The sequence below is a fragment of the Pelecanus crispus genome, chromosome 8 (genome assembly GCF_030463565.1).
Source record: "Pelecanus crispus isolate bPelCri1 chromosome 8, bPelCri1.pri, whole genome shotgun sequence".
NCBI classification, from domain to species: Eukaryota; Metazoa; Chordata; class Aves; order Pelecaniformes; family Pelecanidae; genus Pelecanus; species Pelecanus crispus.
The window spans coordinates 9,112,071-9,126,069 of record NC_134650.1 but is presented as its reverse complement, the minus strand read 5'-3'; the positions used below and the strand labels follow the sequence as shown (position 1 = coordinate 9,126,069).

The window sequence follows — 13,999 nt, the reverse complement described above, 5'->3', positions numbered from 1 at the left end:
CTGGAGGTGGGATAATGCAAGGAACACACACAAAAGCCTCACTTTATATTTCTTGTTCCTTGCATTCATTACACTGCCAATGGTGCGGAAACTAGTTTCATAACCTCAAGAAGGGGACACCTTTTGTCCGCCCTGCCGTACTAAAATGTAGATCAATGTGATAATATGTAAACAGTAAACTCCCCACTAGCAAGAAGTGATTCTCAGTTCTCTTAGTAATCAAATACTATTTCCAGCAATCTAACTAGAGAAAAAGAAATGTAAGTAGCAATTTGTCAGTCTATCTATCAAACTGAGTGCTGCACCTTTTCCACACATTTTACATTACAAAGTGTATGACATGTAAGGTTCTGCAGTTCTGTTTTAATTCAGGGATGAAAACATTTATAGATATGAACGTTTTCTCATTAACTTTTCTTCCTAAATGATTATGCTTGTTCAAATCAATTCGTAGCCATCTTACAGAGGTTACAACCTTCAATAATTAAATCGGATATTGTATTGGATGTTGTGTTGATTATGCTACAAGTTCCAATTCCTACAAGACCACTGAAATGCTGAGATAAAGGGATGTTAACTTTATTTAATTAGCTATCTGCCATTGTTATCAAAATGGAAGGTTGGTATCTGACTCAAATTAACACTTTGGATCAGGAAACAAGATAGATGACATCTTCTGAGAGGGATCCTGGAAACTCTCTGTAATCGTTTCAGTTATTTTAAAGCTGCTCAGGACAAACAGGGTTGCATTAGAAAGAGTAAAAGTCACTGACAGTCAATGAAGTGCTGCTATGAAAATGCTATTTCAATCACACATGGGTTCTTTCTCATTTTCAGTTGTTAACGTCCTTGCCACTTTTGTCAAGCAGTCTCTCCTAGCAGCATTGAATGTTAGCTGCCATAATTTTAAAACACAACATGAAATAGGACTGAGCACATAATAGGGGTTTATTGTGCCAGCTAACAACAGATCAGGCCCTTGTGCCAAGGCATCACCTCTCTGCTCTCTGCAGAAAAGGAGTAACTAGTTAAACGCAAACTGGATTTCACAACTGCCTGCCATCCCTCTACCTCAGAAACATTAGGTATCTCGGTTGAGGGTTGTTATGATTTAACTCAAAACGAGACAAAAAGACAGTGCGAGATCTCAGCGGTCCTGGAGGCATTTTAACTACAAACTAAACCTATGTGTATCAACCTTGCAACTGCCCAGAGTATATAGTATCCAGATGAAGTACCTGAAGGACACCCACTGTCTCACTCCCCAAACTGCATTTGTATAGATTGGCCAAAGCAATTTATCCGATAACTACACCACCCTGCCACTTCATGGTTTGTTACAGTTAGGGCTACGGAAATGTGCTTATTCCTTTCCCAACAACTTACTGGTCTTGACCGGATTTCTTTGGCGTAGAGAGGTTTCAAGAATTCTGAATCTCCTTCGAGCTTTAGACCCTTTTCCGTGATTCTCAGGTTCCCCATTCCATCCTAAAGCACAGACAAAAGGAAACAACCCCATTAGTTACAATTACTAAATTCACCAGGCTGCCAATAGCTGATTTTTTTTTTCCCCATAGAGAAGAACATGTAAAGCACTGGGAGGCACTAGAGAATGCAATTACTTGTGTTATCCTTTTAGTTCTGTTTCTGTGAAAAAAATTTCCATTCAGAGCAATCTGCAATGCCCCCCAGTAAACCATTTACACAGATGAAAGATGTTCGCTTAAGCTAGTTGTCTCTACTCAAAAAGACGCAGCGATGCTCTGCGTTAACAGGAAACTATTCACTGTAATATTCACTGGTTGCCTGTATATTAATATACCTTCTCATTCATAGCAAATCCATATAAAGACTATGTGATTAATTCTACTGAACTCCATATAGACAATATGTGATTAATTCCACTGAACTGACAAAATAAGGTTTGGCTATGTAGGAGTATTGCAATAAAATGTGGTAGGGAACTTGACCCCTGTTATTTGGGGAAATCTCTCCAAAACATGGACTCTTTGGTGGGTTTTCTTTAGGGCTACTGACCCTTACAGCAAAAAGATGTGGAAACCTGCCGATCAGTTTCAAGTCTCACAGTCCTTCCTGTGCTTTAGATATTGTTAACATGCTATACAGCTTTACTGGAATATACATTTATGTAAATATTTGCTCTGGGAGAAGCAACTACATGACAGGAGTATCTTTCCAACAGATGGCTCTCCTGTCTTGGGCTAAATCCTGACTTTTCTCTCCCACAATGATCAGCTCAGGATCAGAGCCCTCGCTCTGCTCCTTGCACAGCCCAAGCACATCCCAGCAATCTGAATCTCTACATCCAAACGGTTGGGTCTCCTGTGTCATTCTCCTGCCCTTCAAACAACCATTGCAAAGTCCCTTGGCCAGGCATTAAGTGATTGATGTAACATGCATTTGTGTCCTCTCCTCATTTGGATTTCATAGTTGCAGCTACCAGTCCTCACCCTCACCCCAGCCCTGCACTCCAGTCTCCATTGCTCCCTGCGCTTCCATGGAAAAAATCTTGACAAATGGCATGAAGTGTTGGCTGCAGGCCTCCAGCAGATGACTGGAAATTGTTCATTTTCTTTAGAAATTGTTTAGTTATGTGTGTCCAAGATGTAATGAAACATCTGACAAACCATAATAGGAAACAAAATATATGTCAAAATTTTGTATGAGTTTTTCTTACGCTTTTTATGCAATAAGGCAGGTATACGGATCATTGGCACAGAGCAGAATTGGACCAAACTGTATTTCACCTTTAACTTGTGAAAGTCAGAACTTTTACTAAGATGAGGGGTTTAGGTTCATTTAGGCTATAATTGCTTAGAAAGGGGTGTGTGTATAAGAAACATGGTGTGGGAAGGGAATTGCAAAGGTAAATGTATAATCAAAACCACATCAAATGCAAAGTATTATTTCTAAGAGTCAGGGTGATTGCCAAAGTCTGCAAGGATTGAGGTAAGTTGGGTTTTTTCTCTGAGAAAAAGATGGTCTGAAGAATACTTTTTAGCACAAATTTGACTGACATCACTACGATTTGAGACTGATGCTAGCAAAAGCTATGTTTCCACATGTATAAATTAAGATTGGGAAATAACTGAGAGTTGGGTAGTCAAGAACTGCCATGACAATCCTCAAACATACCCCTTAAGGAATCTTTCCACCTGGGTTTTTTTTTTCCCATTTCTCCAGGTTAAAGAAGCAGCAGGATGATTCTATATGATGCCTCGGGCCTCCAAGACAAGGCAGGATACAATAATCACAAAAACTACAATAGTTGGAGCTCAGCGTGGGGAGGACATTGCAGTGAAGGACACACACACCAGCACTAACAGCAACGGGATTCATGTTGCAATGAGAGAGATGTTGAAACCAAGGGTCATGCAGGCCACAGGATGGCAGTAGCAGTAATTTGGAGGAATTACTGACCTATAAATATGGACACGCCATACTGACTCCATGACAGCTCATCATGCAATTTAGGGAATCACTGAGAGGGACTGGGCTGCCGCCTTCTCAATTGCTGCTAGACATGTCCTTAAACACTGAAGTCCAAATCGAAAAAGCCACCTCAGTGCCTAACACAGCTGTTTCAGGGATTTTAGAGGAAAGGGGTATGTACTTGGGTAGAAGCCCTAAGACGATTAAGAGAAGACTGGGAAAATCCAGGAAAACCACATGGATTTGGATATACATATTGCATGTTTTCGAATCCAGCTGCAAATAATAAAACACATCTGTCTATTTTCTCTTCTTCCCATTGCGTGTGCACCTCCAGCACCACAAGAGGAATCACTGTCACTAAAGGTGAATGGCTAACCAAAACAGATTTGAATGAACTATTGCCAAAAGGCATGGATTTGGAGGGACAAAAATCAAAAGCATAGCATGGCTCAGCAGTGACACTGGTCACTTGCCAGAGGTCGTCCCGTTCCAAGAAGTATCGCTCCCAGGGTGCACCCTGCCAAGCACAGATCATTTTTGCCAGAGCGTGGTGTCTTATGAACAAAGGCAGGCTCAGGAGTTCTGGGCAATAAAATGACTGCTGTCATCTCATTTGGAAATGAAAGCTGTAAGTAAACTTTAAATAGAGACATATGCTGAAAATGCTATTGATTGTTGAAGGGAGGGGAATGAGAGATGGGTCATAAAGTGCCACTTGCTACATTCCTTGTCCTGGGTATAAAATACTGGCTTATGAATTCTGGGTTGGTGGTAGCACAGAAGGGGTTCATTTATCTCAAGCAAAAGGATGAAGGAAAATGAGTGAAATATGATTATGCTCCAAAGAGCCCAGATTAAATTTTGATAGTGGTATGCTTTGCGATTTGAGTGAGCAGGAATTATTACAGCTATCTGCAGACCCTCACACATTTTGTGCTGCTAAAAAAACTCTAGAATTTTTTTTTCCCAAAATAGATATTTCAGTAAGGTTACAAGCCCTGAGGGCTTTCACATTGCAGGCTCTTCTCTGGTTTCGTTAAGAAAAGTTGCAGGTCATGCGAACTGGTATATGCCACATACAGGTGCAAGAATGACCACCCCTGTGGATACACAATCCTGACCACTTCCAGGGCTCACTCCTGAGCAGAAGTAGGGCAATACTTCACCAGTCACATGGACCAATGGATAAAGGGACTTGTCAAATCACCACTGAAGCTGTGGCAAACCAGCAATTTTGATGGCTCACAACTATATTCTATCCCGAGTAGTGATACAGATCCAGCATTCCACTCCACTCTTGTCTTGCGTGTTTCTCATCCTTTCTCTCCTTCACCCTCTGTCTCCCAAGTGTCCCCCACAGGACTTTTATATATGAAAAACACATATGGGACATTTAGGTCACAGCTAGCAGGTCCTACACATCCCAAAAGAGGTATCAGGCCTATAGGACAACGTACTACAACCAAAACATCAAGAACACATTTGATTTATATAATATAAGCAGGCGTATTCTCTTACAAAACCACTGGGTTGGAGAAAGAGAGACATTTCCCATGTTATTCTTCTCAACCTTTGATGCCTTCCAACCTCCAATCCCCTCTCGCCTTTCTCTCCTCCTGTGGCTGCCAAAACTAATAAAAGTTGCACCCACCAGACATTATCTCTTGACTTCCCTGGTGTTTGGGATCGGGATGCAGTGCTCAGCACTGACTCTTACCACGATTAACTCTCTGCTGCTCACGTTCCTCATGATTAAAGATGACAGCTTTTGGTAGTGACAGTCTGGGTCAGCAGGTCAAAAAACAAGCAGAGGTTGTAATCTGAGTTTAAAGTTAATGAGTATCCTGGCCTCTTATAGCACAATCATTATTAAATCATATTCATTTATTATTTCCCATTAGAAAATGAAATAAGCAGCTTACAGAATTACATAGAAATCCCAAAATATAGATACATTATAGAGCAATCATTGTATGAAAGACTACCTCACATGTTGTTTTGGATAAAGTATCTTCATCCTCCCTAAATCATATGGTTTAATAACAAATAAATGTCATACTCTGCTACAGAGAATGTATCTGAAAGTTCCTATGAAATTTCATGGACCGTGACCTATAAAATGTAGCAGAAGGCTAGCTAGAGTGACAGAGACCATGAGATTTTATTAAACATTGTGTCTGTGATTGGTATATATCCTTATCTGCCACTCTACTGCTTGTGAATAAGGGGAAAAAAAAAAAGTAGGATTGATTATTTGATACACTGACATCTGACAATCTTTGTTTCTCCCCTTTTTATTAGTAGAGTCCTCACTGGAGAGTGAATGACTTTATTGTGCAGGCACTAAGCAGCTCTGTGGGAGCTTCCAGGAGGCAAGCTTCAAACAGGAGGCACAGAGTCGGGAGATTTCCATTACAACCTGCTTTGAATTATTTGGCTTTTTGGTAGGGCACGGTGAAAAATTCCAAATCAATTTTATCATCTACGCCACCTCTCTTTTTATACAATGCCTTGTAATGCGCAGGCATAAAAATTTATGTGCTGTTGCTGACCGCTCTGTGTTGAAAGGGGAGAGCAATGGTAAAATCCTGAATAACATAAATGTTGTTTCAATGATGCTGAATGAGAAAGGATTTTTTTTTCTTTTTATTAGCTTGAGAAGCAACTCAGTTTAACAATCAATTACAAATGACAGTGTTAGTGTTAGGGGAAGAGCCCAGCACTGCTGCTATGTGATCACCAAGGCTCCTCTCTGCCTTGTGGTTAAGCACTGTGGCTACACATGTGGGTAAAGCCTAGCTTTTTTTTGTTTTCCTTTTTAATAGTTGTGGGTTACTTTCACCTTTTTTTTTTTTTAATTGTATGGCTGGTAGCAGGGAGATTCAGTTAACAGAATAAGAAAAAACAGCCAACCTAACCAGAGACACATAATTGCTGTGGTAAACACCTGGAAGCGGCATGAGCCACACCAATCTGGGCCGCTCACACATAGGAACAGGGGTAATTTTCAGTGGTGTCTGCCATCCACGGGCAGCTTTATTAGATTAGGCTGGGCTCATGCCACAGCTTAACCTAGTCAAGAACCAAGGCGGTGATAACACGTATTCGCTGTGGCTCTTCGTGCCAGGATGCTTTGTTCTTTACAAACAATAAATTCAGCCTCACACTCCTCTGAGCTTTCTCTGTTCTGGCATTTCTGAACATAGAAGGCAAATTTGCCGTTTACTGAGGTCTTTCTAAGGAATTTAGGGACACCGGTGATGGGGAACACAGAGAGCTCCAGCTGTCTGCTGGCCACCACCAGCAGTGGTGGGTGTGTCCCCATGCTTTTTCCTGCACCTCCATCACTTTTCAGTTTTCAGGAGAAAAACTGTTGGCAAGGCTTGTCTCTACACAGCAGGTAAGCATTTACTTTTTTACTAGGAATAAACTGAAGTTGCGTTTGGCAATGTCCTGTAGGAGAGAATTATCTTTGGAGACTGCTCATGTCAGACTCCTGAAACACCTGATTATCGTTGCTTGTATTATTGATTGCCGTGCTCTGCATCGCTTCCAGATACGTGCAAGTTATTACACAGCTCAATACATCCAAAGTTAGGGGGGGGAAAAAGAAATGCAAGTGACGTGTTTTTTTTCTTCCCCTACTGGGAAGATTTCTGTGCTGCTGTTCTGTCTCTGACTTGACTTTAAATGTTTTCAGATTCCACAGATTTAAGGAAGGTCTGTACAGATACACATCGCTGCCAGTTCTTCACAGCCTCAAAATGCCTACTTGCTCTAATAGGATCTGCCCTCCCTCCTTCTCCTCATTTTCTTCAGTTAATTTGTCATCTCAATAACGATCCCGGTATCCAGCTGTGGATCAGCAGCAATTATTTTCCTACGGAAGCCAGGAGAGCCTAAACACCCACCAGCAGCACCAGTCCTATAAAGTTAAAGCTGGTTACACAGCATAGTCCAGAGTGACGTACCCTCCAAGGTAAGGAGACAATGTGGGACAGCTTCTTCCTCTGACATAAGACCTTGTTTTGAGACTTCACGTATTGCCTCAGGTTTTTGCAGACAGTAGAGAAAAACAAGCCAACGTAGCGTTACACAGCATACATGACCATATCCCTGTACGGATGGATACATGCTTATGCTTTGACTTGCACTATGAGGTCTCATGTCCACAACTGGCATTCGTCTCCCTCTTCTTCTGCCTGCTTATGGACCTCAGATGTCCCTGTCAGATGTCTTACTGGTAGTGTTTTCATTTAAAAGAGATGGGCACAGCGTAGGATAGCTGTGCTGAGACATCGGTGTGTGAAGGAAGGTGATCCCAAGTGCCTTGCATCACTGCTAGACAGTATATAAGTCCTCTCCAGGGAAGGGAAGGAGACACAGATAAAGCACAGCTAAAATCTTTGCAGCTAACTGGTGCACTAAAACAACATTATAAATTGCAAGACTAGCAAGCAGCTAACTTGCTGCTCCCTCCAGAAGCCGCTGACAGTCTGTGAGAAGACACCGCTATATAATCTCTGGCGCTGCAGTAATCAGTCACAGGGAGGCACGGAGTTGAATAAGCAAAGACCAGCTGTGGGAGTCACCCACTGGAAAACGACCTCTAGCAGCTGCTGTTAAAGTTGTAGGAGCTATGCAGGCCCTTTTAGTTCCTTCCACAGGTGTGAAGTCATTTGTGATAGCTACAGGAAAGTCAGGTGACTGCTAATTTATGAAGGAATTATGTTCAAGTGGGGGAAATTGCCTGCAGACCATTATGATTAATGTACAATTCAGCCCAAACCAAGCCTATGCAAAGCTCGGAGCCTTTCTTTTCCAGTGGAAGCTCCTGTTTTTGTGAGCTGCTGTGCATGACTGCAGAAAGAGGCAGAAGATGAGAAGAGGGGCTACAAGGACAGCACAAGAACCAAGAGGACATCTCACAGTTACGTCAATGAGCTGCGATGCAGAAAATCTGGACTTCATTGCTGTCAGACTCACGCGCCACGATGGCATTAGGGATGTCTTCCACGTGCACATTCCGATAGTGCCTTTCCCCTCTATCTGTTCCTTCCACAGTGACTGAGCGTTCACCAGGGCCAATGCCATTTATTATGAAGATCATTCACAGAGCCCTATGAAGCTGTCATCGAAGGCAAAAGAAACTCATGCACTGGCTTTAGTGGAAGTTAAGGAGAAAAGTCTTAAGGAACTGGAAGAACAGGATCAAATGTGGTTTTCCAATTACTGTTTCAAATAAGTTACAACTGACCAAAGGAACTAAATCCCATCCCTTGAAACAGTTCCAAACTAGTGCTGGAATAATTTCTAAACAAATCGTTCAGCCAGAGCTTGAAGAAAGCTCAGGTCAGGATTTACTGCATATTGCTGGAACTACTTTGGGCAGGAGGTATTTCTTTTCAAAGCAAACTGCTAGTGAGTGAACTCAAAGTATGATCATGGGTGGCACAACAAAACCAGGACTTCTTTGAAATAAGCCAGCCTATCTGAGAGCACATTTTTGCAGGGAAAAAGATTAGCAGACCTTCTGGGGAAATGACTATGAATCCCAACATTGTTACTACAGCACAACCATCATATGCAGAATTCCTCTCTAGGGTAATAATTTCCCTTTCCATTGGTAAGGCAGGGAAGAGATCAAAATTTGCCTTTCACACCTCCCAACTCCCTGTTATGGAGCACTTTGGCACTGAAGCATTATAAAATGAGCCATGTTCTCTTGAGCGTTTTTCCGCTTTTTTGCTCCAACACAAATAGCAAGGTTTCACATCTTTTCATCGTCATATATTCCAAATGTGTCCCTTGAATTCTCCGACTTTTTTAGTCTAGCTCATTACCATAATTATGCTAACTGGAAGGGAAAAGTCCCATCCTGCAGAAATTTGTGCACACTCAGAAGTGGAAAAAAAGGATTCTTATACTTGTAGGAATAAGTACTCTTATAATGCAGCAATTTAATAATAAAATCAGCACATAAATTCACTGTACAGTTCCATGGGTTGCAGAAACACGTTTTATAAATTATGGTCTAATACTCTTGAATTATGATAGTCTGTCAATCACCAACTGAAGGACAGAATAAACACTTCTTTTTTTTAAACTATAAAGATCTTGGACACAACATCCTCTGTGGCACCGTTCCTCCAAGTTACACCAAGGCTGAACTGAACTCACTCCTCTTTATATTGTTGGAAGAAGTTTCCAGGGAGAAGAAGGATTTTTTTTTTTTTCCTTTCACTGTCTTAGTGGATCCCTTTTGTGTTCTGTACTTACACTCTGAAGTAAGATTTTTCTGACTAATCCAGTATTTAGCAATTCTCCCCTGACCAGCAAAGAAGCGGGCACATTAAGTCCTGACAGTGTGAAAATGGAAATACCAGGTCTCGTGCAGCATTTCTGAAGGTGAGCTCTTGAAAATGGGGCCAATTATTGGGTCATTTTTGTCTGATGTGAACACGCAAAACAACTCAGGGGCTCTAATTAGAGCATAATACCAGGTCTGCTCAAAGAAATAAGGCTTGTGCAAACATGCTCTGGTTTCAAACCCCTGTTCAAGACCTGCGTCAATGCTCACGATACCAAAAATACAAGCACAGGTGGAGAGAGACTGAGCAGGGCTGTGGCCACTCTCACAAGTCCCGTCTATAAGGCACATTTGAGGATTCCATCTCAGCTGACTGATTTACAGGCTATGGGAATACTTGGAAGAGGCACCTGTTGCACTGACCTTCTCAAAAACCACCACACCTGCATTATATAGCAACATCAGCCTCCGAAGGTAGGATAATCACGATGCGAACCCGTATTTTCAGTTGCTTCCTTTATTCTCCTCTACTATTACCTCCTCTATTTCCAAAAGCCAGGAGAAAACAGGGTGGATGGGGAGGAATATTTTCAATGCACTTCAATTAATCACTTCTGAGCCTAGATTCAGCTAATATTAGGCATTTAACTGATGAGCCTGCATCTGAAAGATAATCACCCTGTGCTACCTCTGCAGTTGGGGGAGAGAAAATGGCAATGGAGTCCACCTAGTACTCAAAACACTCCCTGGAAGTGCTTCTTCCCAGCTGCTGTGGAGCCCCTCCAAGGTGACTTAGGCATCTTTTCTGGATGCCTATAGATAACTGGGATAAACCTAGACCGCAGTAGTGTGCAACAGGATTCAAACAGAAAATAAATGGGTTGCCAGGCAGAACAATAAGCAGATATCATGATATAAAATATACTTCAAAAATGTGATTCCAACTATACTGACACAGACTGGTTTCAGGGATTATTTTAATGATTTCTTTTTTTTTTTTTCCCCTATTCAAGACTCATACTTTCAATAAGAGATAGGATATTGGGCACATTCAATTTATTTGCACAGGCAGGTAAAAAGAAATTTGCTTTAAAGTCTCTGTGTTAAGAGGAATCCATAGTCCCCTTGTTAAGAAGCTGCCCTCATGGCTAAGGAACCACGACAGAATTTTTATAGCTGTATTTGTCACAAAAATATATGATTTTGCTCTTCCACTATCAGAATATACTGAAAAATAATTTAAACTGTCTTCCAGACTTATCTACAGTGTGTATATGACATTGTTGTTAGCAAGGGAGGCTCTGGGGACAGCAAAGAAATGAGAGAACTGAAAGCGCTGCTCCCAAAGAGGCTGAAATAAGTATATTGCTTCTATTGCTTTTTGAACAATTGCCAGCAAATAATTATTCATAGAGGAAAATAAATGGGTATGTTTAAGGTCCCTCACCACTGCAAATGGTGGGCAAAGAATGAGATCAGATCTGTGGAGTGCATCTACTGATTTCAAATAGCTCCACCGATCTACACTCACCTGGTATCTGGCCCCAGAGCAAAGAGGTAGGAAACGAGGGGCTTTTGCAAAACGCCCGTGGCTGTTAGGCTGCGGTGGCAGGCAGGCAGGCTGGGTGCCGCAGCCGCTGCAGGTCGTGGCGTGCGGAGGAAACCCCGGCACGCACCCACTGCACCTTGTTGGGGGAGACGGAAGCGCAGCCAAAAGCAACGAAGCCACCCCGGCTTGTCCTAACGCTCCGCGATGGGCTGCCACTGCCCAGGAGCAGCTACGGGGCACTGGAGGATAAGCAGCAGTTCAAGTACTTATCATCATTTACTCCTCCCCAAATCCCCAGCCCCAAAGTATTCAGCATCAGAACTAACTCAGAGCCATCTAACGCACCTTATAAACGCTCTCACATCCGCGCACGGCACACACATACTGCATGCATGCCTACACACGTGAACACCCTCTTAGGGGAAACTGAGGCGCAAAGTCAGGCATCCACCGACACTCACACGAGAAAGCTGCATTAAAGGAAGAGCTCCCAAGTTTTTCCTCCAGCACCTTGTTGTGTCACAGCACCTCAGCTAAGAAACTATATATATCCTGCTCCTAAGAAACAACAGGTTAATTTTAGCAACTTTCAAATGCCAACAATTCAGATTTCAGATACTCTCTCTTCTCCCTGTGGTTTGCATTCCTCTGCCTCCTTGCCAGAAGATGCATTATGCTTAATACCCCTTGTCATCTTCACAACTTTTTAGTGCACATTCCAAAGTGTTTACTAGAATAAAAACAATGATCATTACACAGCACGGGGACTAGGAGCTTGCTAGTCATCAACCCAAGTCCAGAAGCATCCTGTAAGACAGTGCTTCCTCATATAATTTCCAAAATTATCATGGTAGTTTACACTTCTTGAGCTGCAAAGTATACTGTGTACTTTTTGAGGAAAATAAAGGCAAAATGGCATTTTTTTCATATCCAGGACTCATGCATGGGGTGCTTTTAATTTTAAATTATTTATTGAGTGGGTGCTTACTGAGTCATAGGGGACTTTTGCCAGCTGCCAAGAGATTCTCTTCGGAGTCAGGAGTACAATATTATGTGTGTGAAAATCAGGCGGTTATGTGAAATAGCCAAGAATCACATGTAAAAATATACAACTGGTATCAGCACACTATAACAGAGCAAGACACAGTTTAAACAGAGAGTATTAAAGTCACAGGAAAGTGATTGCTCCTACCATGCTTTGGCCTTTAGAGAACATAGCTCTGTGTGTCACTTCATTACAGAAATATGCTTTATTTGGGGATATTAGCATTTCTTCTTTCTTCTGCTCCCTTTTAAAACATGACATCAGCAGGAACAAATTAAATGACTCACAATCTGCATATTTATTTATTTATTTATCTGCTGCGTGTAATCTCACCTCAGCTTTTAAAATTTTTTTCACTAGCACCAAGATCATCTAAATAACGAAAATTTTCAAAAGAAATACTGTCTCAGATCTGGATTTCCTTTATCATGAAACACCTTTGAACCTTCTGCAGGGCCATGTGCGTTTCGGACGTGAGCTGCTCCCGGGCGCAGTTTTGCAACACCACCAGCATGAGTAAGTGATGCCCACTCCCTCCAGCCTGGCAGAACGAGCAAGGGCGAGCAGAGCGCGCGATGCCGTCAATTTAAGCGTGCTATATTCTCCAATGGGTGTCTGCAAGGTTTGGCAGAAGCCCCTGGTTATGCTCCCTAGGAACTTTTCAAAGAAAATAAGTCACAAGAGGAGGATGCAGGTCTCGCTGGGAGCAGCTGCCTAGTCCCATGGGGCAGCCCTGACTGGCGCTTGGCATGCTTGCACGCAGCTCGCAGCTCGTGGGGAGATGGCAGACAGGATCAGGCTACGTTAAAATAATGTTAAAATAATGAACTTGGTGAAACGTTTTCGGTCACCAAGTGTTGCGGGTTGGAAGTGCACTGGTAAGCTCCTCCATGCAGCCTTTCGCAGGCAGAGTCGGGCTGGCTCAAAGGCAGCAAGAGCGATTCAGCTCTCCATCACGGTCCCGACAGGGCTCTGAGGGCAACAGAGACTTTTCTTACAGTTTCTTGGCCATTTTGGCAGTCTGTGCTTGTTACTGCCTGGATAAGACTTTTCCTTCCAAAAGAAGAACCACCGGGGGATAATGACATGTAATTGCTAACCGCTGCGCTTGGTAAGGGACCAAAAATGCTCAAGAAGGAATTTTTATCCCTTAAAAGACCGCAAAGCATAGAGCAAAAACCGCTGAGGCAAACATTTGTATTTCCTTTTGGCTGTCCTTTGGCTAAGTATCCACAGCCTGTCTTCAGACTGCCTGAAGCTACGAGATTTCTTTCCCTCTCCGCACTGAGGCTGCGCATCAGCGTCTTTGCCTGGGACATGGCTGTGACAACAGGGTAGGAGCTCTGCACCACTGCTTACCTCCCCTTCCTATCCACCTAAATCCTCAACAAGATTTCTCTCTCTTGTTTTGGCTTTCATCACTGACCTACTTGACAACTTTAGTGAATTTAATCTCCAAACACTCAGGGATATAGGGTAAAAATGTTTTTCCCAGGCTACAGATAAAGAATGTAGTTTCAGGGAGCTTAAATGGCTCAACGGGACATTTTGGTGACCGGAGGAAATTTAGAACCTTATGATAAATTTGGGATATTAATGTAAGAATAAAGTCAAACTGCTAGAAGCAGTATCTTATTGA

At 42.4% G+C, this 13,999-nt stretch overlaps 1 protein-coding gene across 1 annotated transcript in view; it reads right to left on the bottom strand.

The window, feature by feature from the left end:
* The window catches only part of SGCD (sarcoglycan delta), a 131,768-nt gene that overhangs the window by 72,851 nt on the left and 44,918 nt on the right, over nt 1–13,999 (bottom strand). Inside the window, exon 2 of the mRNA XM_009493647.2 lies at nt 1,387–1,488. Coding sequence (XP_009491922.1) covers nt 1,387–1,488 — 102 coding nt within the window. The remainder of the gene's footprint in view (nt 1–1,386; nt 1,489–13,999) is intronic.